This window comes from Xiphophorus couchianus, chromosome 14 (genome assembly GCF_001444195.1).
Source record: "Xiphophorus couchianus chromosome 14, X_couchianus-1.0, whole genome shotgun sequence".
Taxonomy (NCBI): Eukaryota; Metazoa; Chordata; class Actinopteri; order Cyprinodontiformes; family Poeciliidae; genus Xiphophorus; species Xiphophorus couchianus.
This window is the reverse complement of record NC_040241.1, coordinates 18,273,594-18,295,877: the sequence shown is the minus strand read 5'-3', so window position 1 is coordinate 18,295,877 and position 22,284 is coordinate 18,273,594. Positions and strand designations below refer to the sequence as shown.

The following is a 22,284-nucleotide window of genomic DNA, read 5'->3' as shown; positions in this document are numbered from 1 at the left end:
TGTAGTCAAGTTAAATGAATTCAACTCCTGGCAGATTTAAAATCTAAATAACATAAAATAGGATAAGACATCTTTATTTGCCACTGTGTGCACACAATGACAGAATGAGTGAAAGAAACATCAAGATGACATCAGGTACTAAATAGAAAAACAAATTAGAGCCTTAAATAAAATGAAAAACAGCCTTTTTTTCTTGAAGTAATATTTTTATTTCATTGTTTATCACATTTTTAAATGTGATATAGACAGTTTCAAATATTTTTCCTCAGTGGAAGACACTATCATCTTCATCATCGTAATCTATTACTTGAATCTGATCTTCTTTCTTTTCCTCCTCCTCTTCTTCATCTTCTTCATGATCTTCTGCATTGCTTGTTGTCTTACTTCTACCTCTGTGGTGAAACTCCTGGTATATCCCATTCAGTGCTTTTGCCGCCTCCAGGGACACTTTTAGATTCCCTATGACCTCCCTGTCTTCATCCACACTCAAAACTGCAGAAAGGTGAAAGAAAAATTAGACATATTGAAGGTGTTATGTTATTTAGAAAATGTAGAACACCTCTACCTAAATTAGGATTTTTTTTTGTTTCCTAATGCAAGATAAGGCATTAACATTTGCCTTATCTCTCAGTAGGACCATACAAAGTTAACAGAAAGGTGAAACTTTAATACAGTAACATTTAACTTAGAGCTACAACACTTACTGTCAATCTGTTGTTCGATCACATCGTTTCCTGTGAGCAGCAGTTCCTGTAGGTCCAGGAAAGCATGTCCAACATCCACACACTCCTCTTCATCGTCCATCGGCTCACTGACCACTGTGAACTTTAACCTGCGGTTACAAACAAACGTCCAATAGGACAACGATCAAAATCACACCAAAAAATAAATTTTAAACAGATAAAGTAAACTAACATTAATGTTCTGCAAGGGTTTTTGAACGTGGTCCATTTAAAAATGAACGGGTTATGCTCCAGAGAGTTTCTTGTCATGAAACCAACTAATTAAAAGGACCACTGTTCTGGTAAGAAGATGTTGGTGCACACAATATCAAAGAGTATAATTACATCTGGATGTTTGGATTAGAGAAACTCCTCAGTAAATTCAAATTTGTATCATCAGAGTTACTGTAGTTGTTTGGTGCATAAGCAATTAATCTCAAAAAAGAAGAGTTACAAAAAAAAAACCCTATACATAACATGACTTTCATTAATACAAGTCGCCAATTCTGCAAGAAAACCCTATTTTTATGTAGCAAGTTGCTAGGCCACCCACCTGCCCTGGTTGGGGTCTGTCCCCTCCAGCATTGTGTAAAGATACTGCCTGAGCGGAGCTGACTGGGAGCCGTCCACATAAATCACTGGGAGAGACAAAAACCAGTCAGTGTGATCTCTGTCCCGAATACATTTTACACACAGAAACACCAAACTTCAGGCACCTCGTGTGAAGTTGTAGTGAATCTCCTCTCCTTCCACAGGTTTACGGAGGGACATGGGAGTTTCCGTCGTCTCCATGGCAACGCCCAGGAGCCGGTATTCCACGTAAACGCGCTGCACGGAGCGGTCGAGCGCCACGCGAGACGACGGCTCAAACGTCAGGGACAGGATCTCGACTCTTAGCTTGTCTTCCTGGAAAACAGCAGCATCTTTAAATCTTTAAATCCCATCTATTATTTCTCTAAATGCTAACGTTAAGAAGCCAGACTTTCTTGTAATCTTGTGAAGTGGTTTTAGAGCCAAGTATGAGTTGCAATATCCATAAGTCATATCTTGACATAACTGGTGGTGCACAAAACGTAAATAAATGCACACTCACTTCCCAATGAAGCCAATTCTGCAAGAAAACCCTATTTTTATGTAGCAACTTATGAGAAATAAAGAAAGATAGACAAAGAGGTCAGTTGAAGTCTGAAGAGTCTAAACATGGAATATTTTGAAATACAGAATACATTAAATGGCATCAGTGTTTGGTTTTTTTGCTAGTATTTTTAGAAATTTAAAATAAAATTCAGCAAATATCTGACAGGACTTCAAAGATGTAGCTAATAACTCTTTGAGTGTCCCCTCAGTCGAGCTAAAATTTTATTTTCCAAGTATCAAATTGTTCTCTTTGGTATTTTTCACAGATTCAACTATAGTAAAAATCACTCCAGCACAAAAACAGGGACATCCTGTCAGAAATCCCCTGTAAATATTCATAAAGACCCGTTTTAAAATATTTCCAGAAACTCTGGCTCTTCAGAAATACAATAAGAAGAATTCCTGATTGACTTAACAGTTTTGCACAGTTCTTATCACAATTTCAACCCTGTTCCAACAATTTGTTAGTTTTTTAGTCCCATTTATTCCGTACCGTCTTTATTTTTCGTTGTGGTGGTATGATTATTATGTCGCTCTGTGAAGAAGTGGATTCTGGGGATTCAGGGCCATCACTGGCCTCTGTAGGAGAAAAAGACGAAGATTTAGAAGTTCAAGATAGTCAGAAAAAGCTGAATTTTTCCCCCCCATATTTAATAAAATGGTCAAATAAGTCTTTAAATGATATAAAGTAAAAATTGAATTACCACTGGGACTCTTCTCTTCTTCCTCCTCTTCTTCTTCAAACTCAGACACTTGACTCACAGAGGGAAGATCCTGGAACAAAAAGCTGAAACTTAAGCCTATGATCCAGGATATTCACAATTTGTGCCATTTATTTGTAGGTTACACTGACTTTCTACTTTAGTATGGAAAGAACAGACCGGCATGTTGTTTTCAGAGAGTGAGTGAGCTGACCTGGATCCCTACATCAGTAGCAGAGCTTCCCCTCGATGGAGTTGCAACTGATCGTCTGGAGGAAGAGCCAGCTGGAGATCTTAAACGGAAATAAGTTTAGTCATCATCTTTCAGTGTTTTATCTCATTATAAGTTAAAAAAAGTATGTTGCACACATAGAGCAGCAACAATTAATGTTTTTTTTGGTTTTTTTTACAGACCTGTTAACAGTTTTGTAGCAGTTAGTTCTGGAAGGCATTTTTATCCCTGCATATCTATGTGAATTTTAGAGGAGTCTGTAGAATAAGTAGAAGTGTTTTTTTACACAGTAAATGTTTCTCTTACCTGTAGGACGGAGTCGTCAGTCTTGGTTCAGGGGTCAAGTGAGGCGACCTCGCTTCAGCGGACCTCTTGGTGGGTCTGTTACGGCCTGCTGATGGCGGTTTCACAGACACGACTCGCTCTGATCGCAGATCCTGTGATGGTTTCTGTTTGACAGGTGGAGGCTGGGGCTGTAAGTAGGAAAATATCTCGAGTAGGCATATATTCATGTAAAGTAAAACAAGTAATTTGTTTAAGCAAAACAAAAAAGTGTTGCCTTTGCTACATTTTAGTTATGTTTTATATCCACGTCTTGTGTGCAGAAACAGAGAGCAGATTTCTGGCATATTGACTGGTTAAAAACAAAGCCTTAATGGTAAATCTGTGTCAAAAACTATTTATTCTTTAGACGTTTCCATGAAATTTAAGAGGGAAATAGCAGCCAGGCCCTGTCAATCGGATGTTGGTGATTTTTTTTGGCCAAAATTATGATTAGCAAAACGACTTAGGCCGTTATTGTAGGAAGGTGACAATATGCTGTGTGTTTTTTAACACTTTATGTTAGATGTAAATAATTTTGGAACAAATAACAACAGATCTTTTTTTATTCAATCATACCTAAGGTAGATAAAATACTTTCTCTTTACCGGGACTTTAAATCAGCTGGATTTCTTACCCAAGCTTTTGCCTCTTTCTGCACAGCTTTAGTTTCTTTGGGCTTCAGATCCTGAGTCTGTAAAAACAGAAAAACAAGTTCAGCTTGATCTTCAACATTTGAATTAGTTTTGACCCAATCAGAGAAATCACATCACCTTCACTCTCTGCTTGGCCGTCGGCCTCTGTGATGTTTCCTCGCTCCTCCTCTTTTCCCTCTGACTGCTTCTCATCGCCCTATGAGGATCGTCCACTTCCCTCCCCCATCTACCCTGAAGGCCGTCCAATGGCGGCTGGAATGGATACTTCCACTTCAGCATGACTCTGACCATTCCCCGAGGTCCACCAGCGGGATCTCTTAGAACATAATCACCTGAGAAAACATGGGATAAACATGGAATACGTACTGTACATATGTATTTATGTATGTATATATTCAGGTTTTAGTAATAATTCTCCAGGCAGTTTTAATTTTCCCACAGCCTCACCTCTGATCTCTCTGCCTGTCGCCAGAGCTCTCAGTGGGATCGGCGTCTTGGCCAGGTAGGCTGGCGGTATCTGCTCATCGCTGTCATCAAACACATACACCCACAAACTGCTGGACCTGGCAAACAGAAACCGGCTATTTTCTCAAAGAACTGAACCATTTTACTGATTCAGAGCCAGCGTACCTGAGGTAGTGCAGTACATCAGTTGTTACTGCCAGAGGGAAGCTGGTGACGTCGTTGAACACCGGATCGACAGCGCACTGAACCGTTTGAGAGACGTGAGGCGGCAGGTCGTACAGCCGGTACGTCAGGTAGGCGTCTGGTAGGAGCCCCGGCCAGCGGGCGTTGAGGCCGACGCAGCGTTCCAGCATCACCACCAGCTCATTGGGGATCCCACCGCCGTAGTCATGTAGCTCCTGGTGTGGAAGACATCAAGGAATAAAAATCATCAGAGTTCAGGAGCAAAAGGCCTAAAAATCCTCACTTAAACACTTTATGTTTTCACTTTCAAAGAAATTTTAATTGTAGACAGACATAACCTAAATAAGAATACAAAATACAGCTTTCAAATAATATGTTTTATTTATTAAGGAAAGAGTGGCAGTCTCAGTTAAGGTCAGAGCTGGTGATTCATTATAAGACAGCAAACCAGAAAGTTGATCTCTGAATGGCTAAGAAAACAACAACAACAAAAAAACGGAAAATTTTGGAGTGGCCTAGTCAAAGTCCAGTTGAGATGCTGCAAAGTGACTTTAAACAGGCTGTTTATGCTGCTGAAACAACTCTGCAAATAAGAGCATCTCTTTTAAAGTTACGTCAGATGCCTGATTTCACCTCTTGGCTGCCATCTTGCCAGCCTAGTGGGATCTGACCCGGACTCCTGTGTGTCACTGTCCTCCTTTCCGCTCCGATCTCCGTCCCAGTGTGGACGGGTTCAGCAGGAGGGAAAAGGCGCACCCAGAAATCCACAACACCGATTATTTCACCCTCATTTCCTTAAAAAAAAAAAAAAAAAGCAGGTTTAAGAGTCAGAAGATGAAAGGAGATGGGAAGAGAACATCAGCTGCTAAATCGTTACCCACCCGCGATGCTGATGCTGCCAGAGATTCGTTCTCCTCTCCTTTCCGTGGCGCCCATGAGTGACATGTGGCCGCTACCGTGGGTGACAAACCGGACCCCTCCCAGCGCCTGGTGGAGCTCCAGCTGCACTCTCGACCCCTGACCTTCCAGCCGACCCAGATCCCGGACCGTCAGTGCGTACCGGGACGTGAAGCCGTAGTTCGGCTGGCTCCCTGACACCAGTGGGGTAGAGTGCATCTCGAAGTCCAGCAGGCAGTAGGTGCAGAAGGTCACAATGTCTTCATGCTGGCCTGCCCCCGGGTGGAGGCTGCTCAGGGTGCGGAGCCCCGCCGGGGTGAAGGTGGCCGTCTGGTGGGGCAAAAGCAACCGTCAGTGTAGGATGATGTTTTTTGAGAAAATGCTCAGAGGATCACATAGGATTTTACCTTAAGGTGGATCTCCAACAGTGACTCCCCAGATTTCAGCTGAGAGAAACAGAGATCGTCCTCTATGGGCTGAACCACCTCCTGATCTCCAGCCGGCCAGGTGTACTGTACCGGTATAGTCCGCTTGTAGTTCCTGGGGCTGTAGGCCAGCTCTTTCAACTGGGCTTTAGATTCACATGGAACCAGACAAACATTTTAAAACAGTGCATTTTGAACATATCTCTATGCATTTATTTTGTTTTAGTAACACCAGAGGAGCAAATGTTCAGTAAAATTCACAATAGTTTTTTTTATAAAAGCTTAAGGTGGCGTGAGATACGTTTTCTGTGAACGCTGTCCTACCTTGTAGCGTGTTGATCTGCAGAACTCTTTTTGACAGAAGTTTGTCTTTCTCCACCGTCCTCCTCCTGGCCTCTTCCCTCTCTCTCTCCACCTTCTGGTTGATCATATTTAACTCTTCCTTGGAGAGGAAATATATTTATAAATTTTTCAGTCGTTTTTGTGTGTGCGCGCTTTTAACGGTGGGGGTGTACCTGCAGGTCTTTGGTGATCTTGTGCTCCAGCAGAAGCAGGTTTCTGGTTTTCTGCAGCTCCAGCACAGTCTCTGCATGCGACGCCTGGATACTGACCAGCTCACGGGACGAATCGTCCACGCCGCCGTCAGGCACGAGGAAGCCCAGAGCCTCCCTGCTCTCCTGCTGCATCCTGAAGGCCTGCAGTTGGGGGGTAAAAAACAACCTGTTACCAGATTTTACGAGCTAGATTTCATTATGTATCTGGAGAAAGTACAACAAACCTTGATCTGCAAAAGAGTTTCGCTGAGCTCCTCAACGCTCATGTCAAACCCCTGGATAGGAGAGGAAATGTGTGACAGATTAAACTACAGGAGGAAAACTCAGAGGAAGGAAGACATTTGTGGATTGTCTGTTCATTTCTGACCTTAGTGACGGAGTCCAGCCTGTCCTGAAGAGCAGAAACCTTTTCTCTGTACCGGTCAACCTCTTTCTCCAGTTGCTCTTTCTTCTCCCTCATCAGCACAGACAGCTCTGAATGTAATTAAATTAAATTTTCATTTTGCAATGTCAGACATTTTATTTAATGGAAAACTAGATGAGCTTTCAGTGTCACCTTCTTCCTGCCTCCTCTGCTCCTCCAGCATCTCTTTCTCTTGTCTGAGCTTCTCCTTTTCCAGCTCCAGCCTGATCCTCCCCTCCCTTTCTTCCTGCAGCATCTCCTCCAGTCTGTGGTGGAGATCCGGTCTGTAGATGTTCTCCGCCAGCCGCTCCTCCTTCTGCTCCACCTTCTCCTCCACCTCCCTCTGTTTCTCAGCAGGGTTCTCACGGGGGTTTTGGGCAGTCAAAGTGCTGACCAACACAAAAAAAATCACCAAAATAAATAGAATTTGAACCTAAAATTCACAAAAAAAGAATATTTACAAAAAGGCAATTTTTTCAGACATTACATGTACTGACTTTTAAATAAAGTCTAATAATCTGAGTTTTCAATGTCTTGCAAAAGCATTCATAGCTTTTTTTTATTGCATTTTTGAGGAGGCAAAGTGGAAGAAAATTATTTTTCAATTTTCTTTTCTGCAAATAACATTTATGATTATTTAAAAATACATTTACATTCTGTCTTTTGTCGCAATAACACAGCAGTACGTCTTTACCATATGTAAATAATGATATTGAACTATTGATGTAGATTGTAAATTAAAGTGTCGACTTTGACTGAACCATTCTCATACGGAAATATGCTGTGACATCACATTACTTCATGCTGATCTATAAAGTCCAGAATATACAAAGGATTACTGTTGTAACATGAAAAATGTGAAAAGTAATACTTTTTCAAAGCAAAGTACAGTGAACAATGTAAGGTAACACATAAAATAAACTTTTAATCTGTCATATCCCTATCATAGTCTCTAAGAGCTCATTAGTTTTTTGTAAATACTAGAAAAAATGTTCCAAAAAGTCATATTTTTAAAACCCTACCTCTTCAGTAGAGTATCGTAGCTGTCTTTGATCAGATCCCTCTCTCCCTCCAGGTCTGAGATTCTCTCTTGGAGCTGATGGAGAATAAGCCAAATGAGTTCCTACCCGACATGATCCAGCTGCACACAGATGTGATACCTTGTCCAGAGTCTGCAGAGACAGGGTCATGGTGGTGAGCTGCCCCTCCTGGGTCAGAGCTCTCTGTCTCTCCTGCTTCAGTTGGTCGGTCAGCTCCTCCACCTTCTCCAGCAGAGCTCCCTGACTTTCCCTCAGCGCCCTCTGACTCTGCAGCGAACACAGGAAGCAGGATTATCCATTATTCACTGGATTATTCATCAGACTTTATCTGTTTATTCTGAGGCCTTTACCTCTTCCAGCTGATTCTCGTACGCCTATAGTTAAACACATGGAGGAGGTCGGTGAGAGGATTAGAGTGCTAATAAGGAAGACTGATGATGTGCAGAATTAACAGGAACAGGGTCTCACCTCCTGCAGGTCAGTAAACTTCTCCTGGCTGACCCTCAGGGCTGTGCTCTTCTCAGAGAGCTGCTTTTGCAGACGGATCAGATCCACATTCTCTCTGATTGTGATTCTGGCACAAGTAAAATATGTTTTACTTCAAAGTAAATGCACTTTTGTGATTAAAACACGCTTGGGTATCAGCCTTTTTTCAATTAGAAGATGCAACGTGATTCGCCAGCTGTGTCTTTATGTATGTACACCTACCTGTGTCTATCGGCCTGCTGCTTCCTCAGCTCTCTGACCGTCCCCTCCACCTCTCTGTCCCTGTCTCTCAGACTTTCTCGGAGAGGCTGAGCTGTCACCTCCAGTTCTGCCATCCTCACCTGATCGGTCATACTGGACCTGCTGGATGATGATGGATTTTTATGTCGAATTATAAGCAGAAGGACATTGATGATAGAAAGAGAAAAAGGAGGGTTTTTTGTACAATCTTTCCATTTCTGCTCTGGTTTCCTCCAGCGTGAGGCCGTATCGTGCAGGAGCAGTCCGTGCCGCCCTCCGGACTCCAGCCTCTCCATCCAGGTTTTTACCTGAACACATGAAGGGGAAGAACATCATACAATCCTGAAGGGTTCACATCCACTCATATGTATGAAAGCCATTGAGATTTACTGTATATAGAGAGTCATTTTTAAATGTGCACTTTTAAAAATGAACAGCATTAATTTATGTTATTTAAAGGTTATATATACAAACTTAATGCTTGAAGCTAGTTTTAGCTTCAAACTAAATATTTAGCTTGAGATAGCACGCTAAATATTTAGTTTTAAATTGTGACATTCATAAATGAATGAATAATTTGGTAAAGCTATGACTTTGAATAATGATGCCAACAGTGGCATCAGACATTTAAGACATGGCTCTTTTCTGTGCATAACCCTCACCTTTGTTGTACCTGTAAGGCGTGCGAGCCCCCAGGCCCAGGATGTGCTGCTTGGCTATGCTGAGTTTATTCTGCAGCACCTCCTTCTGGCTCTCCAGCACCGCCACCCGGGCCTCCAGCTCCTGGATCGTATCCTCCATGTCCCTCTCTTTGACAGGACCGGAGCCAGGACGGGCCTGACGAAGTCGCATCAGCTTCGTGGACATTCTGGGGTAAAACAAGAGGATGGAAGGAGGATTTAGGGTTAATCTTAAATACAGGGCGTGCTAATAAAATCAGTAATTCTCCATGAATACTGTCAGCAATATTTCACATGGTAAATTAATATTTGACATCTATAGTCATGATTATAGCCTGCCTTTATAATATAACATCCAAAGTAAACTACTCTAGGGTAGTTATTTTGGTACAACGTTTTTTTTTTTTAAATTAGAGACTTGTGGTTCCAGCAGTGCTAAGAGTCCCGTCTCTGCTGGTTGTTACCTGCGGAGCCTCTGCTCCTGTGTCCGTGTGTGTTGCCTGAGCACACTGTTCTCCTCCTGCAGCCGGAGACACAAGTTCTCCAGATGATCTCTGGGAAACCGAAACAGCCGCTGAGGGTCCGCTGGATACAAAGCAGAGTCATGATCATTTGAGTCAAAATGTGCAAGGTGATGCTTGTGAAAGTTAATCCACCTTTCATCTTTGCAGAATGATGCTTCTTCCACGGCTTGACATCCCGCAGAGTATCTGGGAAAACAGCAAAAATGACAACCAAAAGAGCCTCACAGTGCATTCACAGAAAATTAATTTTGCAGTTTCAACTTTCTAAAATCTTAACTAGAAGCTACTTTAATACACACATACCTGAAAAATATCTGTTCTTTTATGAAAAGAACAACTTGAAAGCTTTTTATGCAAGGATTAACTGCAACGCAAAGTTGCACAAGATTGGTTTATGTTTCTGCAGAAAACGTAAACCAATCACGTTTACGTTGGTTTACGTTTACCTTTATCACACAGATAAAGGTGTGATAAAGGTGGTACTTTATCACACCTTTATCTGTGGCGCAGTAAATTACAGTAAAACTAAAGTTTAATTTGAATGTAAGGGTGATTCATTTTAGGGAAGTATTATGCATTTTTGCTGGCATAAATGCTGTCCTTTTGCGGCAATAAAACCATAAAAACAGTTCCGTGTTGTTGTGTGAACACACACCCGGGACGGTGGGCATCAGCCCGCCTCTCGTCAGCCCCACGTCCCTCACCGGAAGGTCCCCGGCCGTTTCGTCCACCGCCAGCGACATCACGCCTTTCCTACTTCAGCCTCAGCCAATCAGAGAGCTCACATTGCTTCATCTGCGAAAAGACTTCTGGGAAATTAATTATGAACCCTTCCTTCCATTGATGAAACATGCCATAAAAGCTGACAAAAGGAATCAATTGAACGAGAGAAATTACTTGTGCTTTGTAAATTCTAAATGAATCACTGAGCAGCTGGTGAAACAAACCAAACACAAAACATCGCGATATGATATAGTCTTTAATGAAGCTCTATAGTCAAAGTATTTGAGTAAATACGTTTGACTTACCCGCATCTTTCGCTCATCCGAGTGTCTCCTAAGGAGATGACAAATGTTTGCGGGTGTTATCCTGCAGGCCTGTGAGATTTGCGTGTCTCCGCCCAGAGCCCGGATGACACTTTTAATCCCTCATCTCTTTATAATTCCTCCGCTGCTTCCTTTAAAATTGATCTAACCGATCCAAATCTAGTTCCTCTCCAAATCGCAGTCGCTAAAATATATATATATATATATTTTTTTTATAAAGGTTCGGTAAAACCTGTGCAAAAATAGAGAATTAAACTAGTAAATACGCCACAAAAATAAAGTGATGGATGGAAGAAGTGTCTCTGCGCTCCATCTGCCTCGAGGCTAATCCTATTTCTGCACTAATCTGATCAGCAGCAGGCGTCAGGTTGTTTAATTTGAACATGTACTGTGATGTTAGTTTGCAGGTCTGTGGAGAGAGGCTGAGATCTGTGTAACATTTACAGAGTGCTCGGGCCTGGAGAAGAAGGAGTAGAGGGAGTAACAGAAATGCAACAGGTTTTCTGTTACTAGAATATTAAAGCAGCATAAAAACCATCACTTTTTTTTTTATCTCAAAGTGCGGTTATAGAATTTTTATTTCAGCTTTACGGATTTGTTCCATAATGAAGACATTTTATTTCTCTATATTTTTAATTTCCACACAGAATACAACAAACTGCATTTCACAAAAATGTGGCTTACTGTGACAGGTAAGCAGTAAATTACACTCAGATGTACTGTAGTCTAAAACCAAGATAACAGCAAAAGGTAGCAATACAGCGCCATCTCTGGTGGAAATGTGTAAAAAGATGCAAAATACATTTATGTAAAACAATTTACGAGTTTTGAAACTCAGAAATTTCTACATTTTTTCTAGAACATTTCTGAGATTAAATTTGCTCCTCATTTTTTCCCCAGTGCCTCTGTGTGACGCCATATCACATACAGGTCCAGATCTGTTCAACAGAAAAAAACAAAGCAAGAGATACACAACCCCTAATGTCAACATAATTATATTGAATATGATGTCTTATGTATACAAAACAAATAAAAACATACAAAATGCATGTAACTGGTTTATTTTTTGTGGCAGTAGTAAGAATACAGCTACCACTACTGCTTTTAATTATCAATATTGACATAAAATGTAACTATTAAAGGTGTCAATTGTTTGTATCAGTTTGTTCAATTCAAACAATCATCTATTATTATTTACAGTATTTATTGTTTAATTATTTCTTACTGTATTTGGGATTATTTTCCATCCCCTGAAAAAAAATCTACTCAAATTAAAACATTGTATTTTCCTGTTTCTTTTCAGTACAAAATGAAGCTGCAAAAAAATGATCTATTTAAAGTATTTTTAGGCATTACTTTGAATAATTAAATGAACGTACTGTACTGGTGGAGTGTCGATAAATGCACAGGGAGCTTTGCAAAAACAACGTTAGCATAAATTGTATAATAAATAAAACGTTGCTGGATACATATTTAAAATATCATATAGTGATGTCCTCTAAATCTGTGCCAAAGATGTGTTTCTTAACGGGCTGGATGGTCAGCGGCAATTTGTTGGTGCCGTTTTCATTCGTATCCGGGTTGAAAAAGGGGAAAATGGCCTCGGTAAAGTGAAACCCTGTAAATGAATAGATGTGTGACCCGGTCTCTGCATTGTAGAAAGAAACAACCCCATCTTCATAGTCCAGGAACACACCAATGACCTTTGGCCTCTTGGAAACGCACAGCAACTCTGCCTCTCCTGCACAGGCCCAGAGTTCAGCTCCTTTCCTCAGACAGACGGTCCAGAAACCCTCGTCTGGACTCAGAGTCACAGCACCTTTCCTTCTGACTGATGCTCGAGCTACGCCCAAGTCCCACGCCGTTTTGCCTCCCACATGCACCTCCCAGTAGCGCCTCCCTGTGGTGAAACCCTGCAGAGACAAGAATTAGACTTTAGACCAGGGGTGGGCAATCCTGGTCCTCGAGGGCCGGTGTCCTGCAAATCTTAGATGTCTCCCTGGTCCAACACACTTGAATCCAATAACTGAATCACCTCCTAAGTGCAGTCAAGTTCTCCAGAGTCCTGCTAATGACCTCATTATTTGACTCAGGTGTGCTGAAGTAGAGATGCATCTAAAAGTTGCAGGAGACCGGCCCTCGAGGCCTGGAGTTGCCCACCCCTGCTTTAGACAACACAACAAGGCATCACACACTTAGAACACCTCATCCGCTTTTGTTACCATGAGAGCGAGGACACACGGAGCTTTGTCAAAACGTTCTGGGAGATCTGCCACATTTCGCATTACGTCTCCGTCCTGCACCTGCCTCCCATCCTCTGACAGGACGAGCCAGGGGTTGGCCGTCCTGGGGTCCAGAAGGACATCGGCTTGGTGGACAGGAGGAGATCAGAGCAGAGGAATGTTCACCTTTCTGTTTTTACTCAAATCATGATTACAGGACTGAAATATAAACGACGCAGCCTTCCACAAACTACAAGTTAACTGGAAATTAATCTTTCATTACAGCAGAGAAATCTTGGACTTGCATAAATTCAACCTTTAATTTGTGTGCACTTATTTAATTAGAATTAAACACAAAGAAGAGAGGCAATACTAAAACACTTCAGTGAAGCTTTACCTGGATACTGCTGGATCTTCTCGTATTCTGAAAGCCAATGAGAACATCCTCAATCGACTGAATGATGGAAAATAAAGAATATTAATAGATGCTTTGCCGATCCGACAAACCTCGAGAGGAAAGTTTTTCCAGTTGCAGTTGCAGCCGCTCTCGAATGTCAGCCACCGCCCTCCTTATGGTTCCCAGGCATGTTTCTGAATGGACGAGGACGTTTGAGGAGTCTTCGGTAGATGGAAGAGAGCTCACAGCCGGGAAACTCTGCAGCCAAGGAGTCAGATCAAGAGATACTGATTAGATTATGTCACTACGCCTGTGATTATCTGTCACACTTTGTGTTTTACAAACACCTGATTGTGGTTCTGATGCCACTTGGACCAGTTGTCTTGAATAAACTCACACCCAAAAAACTCAGACATAAAACCAACAATTAATCTGTTCTCATTTCAACCTGTAAACTCCTGACCTGCAGAACATGGAGGTGGTCTTCGTGGTGAAACAGCTGCTCCAGTTCCCTTTTTCTCCTCTGCAGCTCAGAAATTTCTGTTTCCAGCCCAGCGATCAGCCTCCTCGCCCTCATTTCTGCCGCTGCCTGCTTCTTCTGGATCACCTCAACCAGCTCGGCTCGACTTCTCTCGATGCTGCGGATCAGAGCGGAGAAGACCTGCCCACTTTCCTCAATTTCCCTTTTTGTGTTCTCCTGCAGGTGAGTGATAAAAACTGAAAATCAGCTTGAAATGTTGGAATATTTGTAAATTGGAGCAGTAAATCGTCTTCTCCATTCCGTGACATAACTCTGCTGGCTCCCACTAATAGTTTGAATTCTTCCAGGATCAACTCACTTTGCTTAGCTCAAGATTGCGTCTGATCTCCTCCAGTTTCTGCAGCTTGTCCTGGATCCTCTGCTGAACTTCACCTTGAATCATTTTAATCTGACCCTAAAAACAGAAAAAGTGCTCAAAGCTGTGGTCAAATATCTCTCTGGATTTAAGATTATAGACTCTTGAGAATCACCTTCTTGTCCTGGCTCTCTCGTTCCACTGGGACCGTGTCGTTGCAGCGATGGTCGGTTTTGACGCACTGCATGCAAACAAACTTCTGGTGACTTCTGCAGAACAGCTCCAGGAGCTCCTGGTGCCTCCTGCACACCCGATTCTCCAGCATCCCCACCGGTTCAATCAGCTTGTGAGCTTTCAGCGAGCCAACTCTGAGGTGAGGCTCCAGGTGGCTCTCACAGTAAGAGGTCAAACACACCAGGCAGGACCTCAGGGCCTTCGTCTGCTTCCCCACGCACGCGTCACAGCCGACCGTCTTCCCCGGCACGCCGTCCTGCCTCCCAGCTCGGATCTTCTCCGACATTTCTTTGGCGAAAGAGTTTTCGCAGAGCTCCGGGCAGACCTTGTACTCTGTGTGACATTTGGGGCAGTTGATGGAGAGCCTGCCTTCCCAGTGGGCGGTGATGCAGGTGAAGCAGAAGCTGTGACCGCAGGGGATGGAGACGGGCTCGGAGAAAACATCCTGGCAGATGCAGCACTGAAACTGGTCCTTGGACAGAAATAAGCCATGGGAAGCCATGACCTCAAAATTGGAAAAAGAACCCTGGTTTTAACTTAACAGCTTCATATTGTTAAAACTGTCACCATGTCATGACAGTATAGTATGATACAGATAATCTGTGAAAAGATCAACCTCCTCCCAGTGCTACTATTGAAGTCTGAAGAAATGCACCACTTTCTGTCAAAAACAACCAACCATTCATTATTATCCATTATTTTTCAGCCTGCTTTGTGTCTGCGTTTTATGAATGCAATTTGTTGAGCAAACGTAAATTAAACAACAACAATAAATTCACATTCAGACACTCAGGCTAATCTTGAATGTAGATTCATCTGAACTGTTAACACCAGCTGCTGCTTCATCAAGTCTGTCATAGTTATGTGAATGTGTTCATGTTAAATAATGTTTAATCTCCAGAAATATTAAAGATAATGAAACACCTGATGAAACTGAACACTTTAGTTACTGCGGACCCATTTGATCATTAGCTTGAATCAGTTCAGCAGCACTTGTTGGCCAAAGTCCACCTGCCTGGACAGATGACTCAGTATCTCACTCTCTGTTTCGGTTCTCCTTCAAACATTAGACAACACATAAAACACTTATGCACTTCTTCTTTTCCCTTAAGCACAAGCATATCAATCTACAAAGCTTATCATTTGACATGCAAGGCATATTTAACTCTCATCTGGAAGAGTCAGCTTCTGGTTTAATCATTTGTCCTTCTACATTTAGCAACCAATCAAAAGTAAATCACTTTCCTGGTACATTTCAGTGTTCAGTTCCAGCGTTTTGTTACGTTTTAGTCTTTGTCCTACCTTTATCCCCTGAATGTGAAAGATGACCTCGGCTGGAGCAAAGGCAAACACTGGGCATTGTGGCTGTCAAGCCAAAGTCCTTCCCATTTAGCGTTGCCACTCCCTGTGGGAAATTATTTTTTTCATGCTGCTCTATAGTGGGAGGGGCAACGTCCACACCAGGAGCAGAAATTTATTTGATTTGTAAAATATTTCCTGGAATTTTCTAAACATATCCAACTGTACTGGTCTGAACAACAATATGGAAATCAAGTCAAATTTTCCACTGAAAAATTCACCCAAACTTTATTTCAGAAGAACAAGATAGGAATAATAATACAATTAAAAGGGAAAACAGGACTTAATAAAGTGTGTTGTGAGAAACATTTTGACTGACTTTAGAACTAGTTCTTGTTAGTATTAACTGGGACAACACTGGTCTTAGCTTTGTCAACATAATAAGCGAAGTTATTGTCTTAGCAAAGTTACATACAGTATATCAGTGCAGCTAGAAACAACATTTTGAAAGTGTGTTGAACTGGAAAAAACAAACATCATTGATGAAAATACAGCTGGATTAAGTTTCAGAGCTGCATTTACTTACTTGGCCCTATGGACAGATGTGTGGAGCAAGAGAAAAAGAGAAAAGGGAATAAATTATTTTAAGTGCTAATAATTGTCACATTTTTTACATGCAGCAAGAAACATTTATGAAGACTGTTTAACAATGTATTTAAAAAAGCTAATGATATTACCAGTAGATGCTGTGATGTTGACTCCACTGCTTCTGATATTGTCAAACACAGAAAAGAGAGTGAATGTGTATCTAGTTCCAGCCGTCAGAGATGAGACTGTGTGAGTTACTGATTCATTTCCACTTGCTGCACCAATGTTTGTCTCTGTGCCGTTAAACTGTAGAATGCAGCTGACAAAGTCGCTGATTTTATCCCACTGCAGAGTGATGCTGGTCTCATCTTGCGTTGACGGTCTAAAGTTGCCTGGATTTTGAGGAGCTGAGTCAGAAAAACAAAAAATAAATGACAGTGCGTCTACTGAAAGACAAGTTCACATTATCCTTTTGTGGGTGCAAGTCAATAGCCATCAAGTAGGAGAGTACTGAAACCACTCGCCAACCTGATGAACAACACACAGCTACTGTAAATAATTGTATGTTTGCAGTAACTGCAAAAATACAGCATAAAATTCACAATTTATCCACGTATCTGTCACATGAATAAGAGATTTTGTCATCCCACTAAGCAACAATAATAACTGCTAATAATTAAAATACACAACAGGTTTTCTCTTACGGTTTTATAAGTAGGACAAACTAAAACAGAAACAAAACATACCAGTGACAGCTGTAAGTTGTACTGCAGTGCTTCTCGTGTTCTCAAGCCAACAGAAGAGAGTGAATGTGTATCTGGTTCCAGCAGTGAGAGATGGGATTGTGTAAGTAACTGGTCCATTTCCACCTGGTGCACTGATGGCCGTGTATCTGCCATTAAACTCAAGAACAAAGTTGATGTTGTTGTTGTCTTTATCCCACTGCAGAGTGATGCTGGTCTCATTTTGTGCTGATACTGTGAATCCTGTGGGTCTTTCAGGAGTTGAAATTGAGACAAGTTAAATTTGATTTCAAAGCATGAAGTAAGTGGTTGCAATAATTGGATCGTAGGTTAAATGCGATTGTATTTAGCACCCATATGCTGAAAAATAAAAACTTCTGAAAATTCAGGAAAATGACTGCAGTACAGGATGTCTTATTGGCATCCTTGATCTTGCATAACTTTCAAGACTGTTATGCAATCTTGAAAGTTAATATCATTTTTGCTTAAATGTTTATTATGCTGGCTTAATAATAGCTCGTCTTCCTACCAGTGACTTGAGTGATGCTAATTCCCCTGGATCTGATGTTCTCAAACACAGAGAAGAGGGTGAATGTGTATCTAGTTGCAGCAGTGAGAGACAAAGCTGTGTAAAATACTGGTCCAGCTCCATCTGGTGCTCTGATGTTTGTCTCTGAGCCGTTGATCTGGAGAACGAAGTTGGTGTTGCTTTTATCCCACTGCAGAGTGATGTTGGTGTCATACAGCAACAATATTCTGAAGTTGCTTGGATGTTCAAGCAGTAAGACAGAGACATACAACAAGCATCTGTTATATATTATTAGGGATGAGTGATAGGAAAACAAGCAAAGCAATATTCTGAATATGTAAAAAGTTTGAATTTGGTGACAGAACGCCGACGACTAAGACATGACTTAAGTTCAGAACTTATTGCTACTTGAGCTAAGTCTGTGGTCAATAAACTAATTATTAGTTAAACATTAGAGAGTCACGGGTCAGCATGTTACTACAGCTTAAATAGACAAATTCACTAAAGAACAGTGAATTCACAAAATGTGCACAGGACAAAGTTTATATGATTTACAAAGCTGTCTTAAAGAAATATCTGATTGTAATTTCTCTCAGTGTTTTCCTGGGATCCCCAATCATAATCAACCATTTTGTTTACAACTGAGATATGCAATCAAATCACCTTCTCAGCGTGTCATCAGGTGTGACAGAGGTCTGGTAATGTGCCTTTCATCTTTGGGGAAAGAATCCATGACAAACCAGTTGATTTATTTACATTAGTTTTATAAATTACTGTGTTAGTGTCTGATTCTAATAGAAAAACACTTTTTGTGAATTGCATTTAAGGGATTTAAGGCTTGCCTTGCATGACTGCAGTTGGTCCACAAAGCTGCAGCTCATCTTCTGACAAATTTAAAAGTATGAGCATATGTTTCCTGTTCATTTAAAAAATATATTTTAAAGTTTTATTGTTGAGTTGTAAGGCACTAAATCAAAGTCTCTCAAGTTTGGTCATCAGGCAACAATGTCTTGCATATTTACTGTGCATCTCCATTCCAGAAACATCCATCCATCCATCCATCCATCCATCCATCCATCCATCCATCCATTTTCTGTATACCCTTGTCCTCAGTGGGGTTGGGAGGGCTGCTGGTGCCTATCTCCAGCTAACGTTCCGGGCGAGAGGCGGGGTCACCCTGGACAGGTCGCCAGTCTGTCACAGCCATTCCAGAACACCTGATTCAAATGACAGCATGACCTCTTCTGAATGCCACTGAGTGCTGTAGAAGCCTCTTATTTGCTCACTTACTCAATTCACAGAAGAGAAACACTAAAGCATGCTAACCATGCTAGTTGTTAGTAATTGCAAGAAGTCAGACTGCACTGCCAGTGTGGCTGTACAGCAGCTTATGGTTTTTCATGGTATCTCTGTGATACTGCAGCTGATATTTGTCATGATGCAAATTCAAGCTTACACCACATGAACTCAAACTCTCTCAGCATGATACTCTGTTTTGCATCACACAAATACTGGTCGAACACACTTTAGTTATGCAATTCCAATCACCATGCACTCCTCCAGAATAGAGATGAGACAAAGTAATGCATCTTTCCAGTGGCAGCTGTAAGTTGTGCTCCACTGCTTCAGATGTTCTCAATCATGGAGAAGAGAGTGAAAGTGAATCCAGTGCCAGGATTCAGGGGTGAGACTGTGTAAGTTACTGATCCATCTCCACCAGGAGCACTGATGAATTTCGCTATGCCACTAAACTGGAGGATGAAGTTGGTGTTGTTGTTGACTTTCTTCCACTGCAGAGTGATATTGGTCTCAAATTGTGCAGTTAGCCTCAAGTCTTCAGCATTTTGTGGCACTAAGAAAGATTAAAAGAATTACAGAACTGTAATGTACAAAAGCTGATTGTTCTTGTCAGTCTATCTCCCTGTGGAGAAGTCTAATCACTTCTATAAATGAGCTAACAATGAGCTTTTATGTGACGGTTCTGGTGCTGAATAGATCCTGGTGGTTCCAGAATGTCATTCATGCATCTCCCTTTTTTTCTCAGATGAAAGTTAAGTTAAATTTATGGCACAAAAGAGACCAATACACTCCAATCTAATCTTTGACAATAATGAGTCAAACATCGCATTTTAGCCTCTATTTGTAGAGTACATTTAGAGAGACATATTTATCCATTAGATTTGAATGTCTTTTATCTAATTAGGCAGTTGGGAGGTAGACCTATTTCTATTTTTTAGTTTTTACAGAGACAACACTTCTTCACAAGTTGAAGGTGGGAACGGGTGCAGGTCTAAAATAGCAGAAGACAGCGGAGATGAATAAAGGACTTTGTGTTTCAAAAAAGCGCTCAGTCAGAAGCAGTCAGACAGGATAGACTGGACATTATTATCATATTTTTTTCCATAAAATTCAGATGTGTTCTTTTCAGTACAACTCGTGTTTGTCTGATATGCAAATTCAAAGTGTTCACTGCAGAAATAGATCAGTATGTGCTCAGTAATTTTCAGATGGTTAATGAAAAGATGTTGCTGTTCCCAGTTATTTAAGATAAACTCTAAGATGCAATTCTCAGCTTGGCCACATCCACAAAAGATTATCCTTAAAGCAAAACCAAAACATCCCACCAGCGGCCGTTGTAAGCTCTACTCCACTGCTTCTGACGCCGTCAAGTACAGAAAAGAGAGTGAATGTGTACTCTCCATCGCCATAGAAACTGCTGTCATCTAGAGACCATTTCCAGATGTTGTACAGCTCATCATACAGACCTATCCAAGCCTTGCCTGTTAAAACAAACAAAACAGGTTCATTACTTATTAAAGAAGCACAGAAATATAAGCCCTAAAATAATTTATTTTCTTTAAGTATTCCAGCTTTGGAAACACTTAGTTTTTTGTTGTTTTTAAAAAAATATATATACAGAATTGGGAACCAACGTGTGTAGTTTGACATGGTATTGAGAACACCATCAACATCAGCTGAGGTTTCTATAGTGGCCAAGTCCGTGTAATCACGTCTGCAGACACTTTGAGCGCTGGTCCAATCCAGAGACACGTTTACAAAGTAATACTGGCGAGTTTGGGCAAAGGCGATGCTGAACTGAGCTCCTGAAACAGAAAATAATCAGGTTGAGAAACAGCATGTTTGGAGAACCAAACAGATAAAAATCAAGAAATTTGACATGGCAAGAAAGGTAACGCAGAAACATTATCAAAAGTCAGTTTAATAATAATGTTTAACTTATTAAAATGTTTCAGCCAAGAGATCAAACGTTGAAATAATTGTGTAAGCAATAATGACTTTAAATTAAAATATTTGATAGCTCACCTTAAAGGTACTCAGTTGGTTTCTGCTTTATAGTCAATAATAGTTATTTTAGGAGACTGACCCAAGTATATTTACCATCCTTTAATACTACTCAAAAATTCTGGAAAGAGTTCAAACTATACTTTATTCTACAATTTAAACTGATTTATCAATAAAACAAAAAGGTATAAACCTGTGATGAAGATGAAAAGCAGTCTTTTATCCATGATTTGTATTTCTGAAAATATTAAAAGTTTAAAAAATATATTTTCTAAAGTGTGCCAATTTTATTTTATATTAGTGTTAACTACTAAGTTATCAAATCAAAAAATTACAAATCTATCATAACATTATAGATTTATGAAATGTTAAGTATTTAAGCCTTAACATTCCTAAGGCTTAAATACTGAGTGTCTAAAATGCAGGACTTACCTTTAAGCCGTGATCGTGCTGGGCGATGTCAGCTGCAGAATACACACATTCACAGAAAAGTCTTCTTGATGAGTTGATGCAGATGGGTGTAGTTTTGACATCTACAGTCAGGAAGTTAATGCAAAATACAAACAATTTTCTTTAAATGTTTTCCTTGTACTTGAACAAGAATGAGGATGTGCCGACACCAAACTAAACCCGGGACTTAAACTACATCCTGATTGGATCTAAAAAAACATTCTGTTGTGTCATCAGTACCACTGAGGAGCACAGCAGGAGGTTTGAATATTTTAAAATACCTTTTTATTTACCGGTACTTATATAAGTTATCCTTTGTTTACTATTTAAACATTGACAAGTGAGGGCCTTGTCATAGTCCAGCTTGCATAAAAAATAAAGTTGATTTTGGGACAAAAACATTACCTACTACCAGTGGCGATTCTAGCCCTGTTTTAGAGGTGCTTTAGCAAAATGTCAAATCTGGCAACCAAGCCGAATGGCGTCATATTTGTTATTTATGAGCGTGAGGCGCATGCGTCATGATTGATAGAAATTTGGTGGGGCATCCACGTCATCACTTTAAAAAAGAAACGCCAGTTGCATCCGGTTTCACGAAGACATCAAACCAGCGGTCTGGTATTCATAAACTCTGGAACCCGGATTGAAAATGATATTTTCTAATCGCCTAAGAAGCCGAGTTCTCTTGGACACCCAGCCTAAATAACTAAAAAACTTTTGCGGCTCTGCCTGAAATCGTCTCCGTGTTCTCGAGGCCTGGTAATATGACGCCATGTACTTGACCTGCTGAGAACACGCTACTGAGGGCAAGTAGGCCTCGGGAGCGCCATTTTTGAAATAGCTGCGTTGGTTATTTGGTAAGTTATTTTTCGTAAACTTTTCTCAAAGTTGTTTGTTTTGTCCCTGATGAAGTTATTGTGTCCATTTTTAATGTTTAAACAGAGCAGGAGAGGAGGAGCGACCATGGCGTT

The 22,284-nt window shown here is 40.9% G+C and overlaps 2 protein-coding genes and 1 long non-coding RNA gene across 3 annotated transcripts; all 3 read right to left on the bottom strand.

Moving 5' to 3' along the window:
- Positions 1-219: 219 nt before the first annotated feature.
- On the bottom strand, positions 220-10,467 carry rpgrip1 (RPGR interacting protein 1). Its single transcript, XM_028038262.1, has 30 exons — positions 10,322-10,467; positions 9,799-9,852; positions 9,607-9,727; positions 9,125-9,330; positions 8,668-8,770; positions 8,445-8,585; positions 8,205-8,310; positions 8,087-8,110; positions 7,857-8,003; positions 7,719-7,792; positions 6,850-7,085; positions 6,661-6,767; positions 6,518-6,568; positions 6,255-6,434; positions 6,064-6,181; positions 5,722-5,885; positions 5,299-5,644; positions 5,051-5,211; positions 4,400-4,632; positions 4,217-4,332; positions 3,887-4,101; positions 3,751-3,807; positions 3,099-3,265; positions 2,775-2,853; positions 2,564-2,633; positions 2,353-2,438; positions 1,439-1,628; positions 1,276-1,360; positions 705-832; positions 220-492 (listed from the first exon to the last, which is right to left on the bottom strand). Exons 1-30 carry the CDS (start codon positions 10,407-10,409, stop codon positions 266-268), a joined length of 4,080 nt encoding a protein of 1,359 aa, XP_027894063.1. The 5' UTR covers positions 10,410-10,467; the 3' UTR covers positions 220-265.
- Positions 10,468-11,279: 812 nt separating this feature from the next.
- On the bottom strand, positions 11,280-15,784 carry LOC114157374 (E3 ubiquitin-protein ligase TRIM39-like). Its single transcript, XM_028038294.1, has 8 exons — positions 15,704-15,784; positions 14,343-14,906; positions 14,171-14,266; positions 13,795-14,028; positions 13,442-13,589; positions 13,332-13,358; positions 12,935-13,080; positions 11,280-12,625 (listed from the first exon to the last, which is right to left on the bottom strand). Exons 2-8 carry the CDS (start codon positions 14,901-14,903, stop codon positions 12,194-12,196), a joined length of 1,644 nt encoding a protein of 547 aa, XP_027894095.1. The 5' UTR covers positions 14,904-14,906; positions 15,704-15,784; the 3' UTR covers positions 11,280-12,193.
- Positions 15,785-15,961: 177 nt separating this feature from the next.
- Positions 15,962-17,400, bottom strand: LOC114157379 (uncharacterized). Its single transcript, XR_003598135.1, has 3 exons — positions 17,035-17,400; positions 16,438-16,695; positions 15,962-16,292 (listed from the first exon to the last, which is right to left on the bottom strand). It is a non-coding gene; the product is annotated as an uncharacterized LOC114157379 (long non-coding RNA).
- Positions 17,401-22,284: the final 4,884 nt, after the last annotated feature.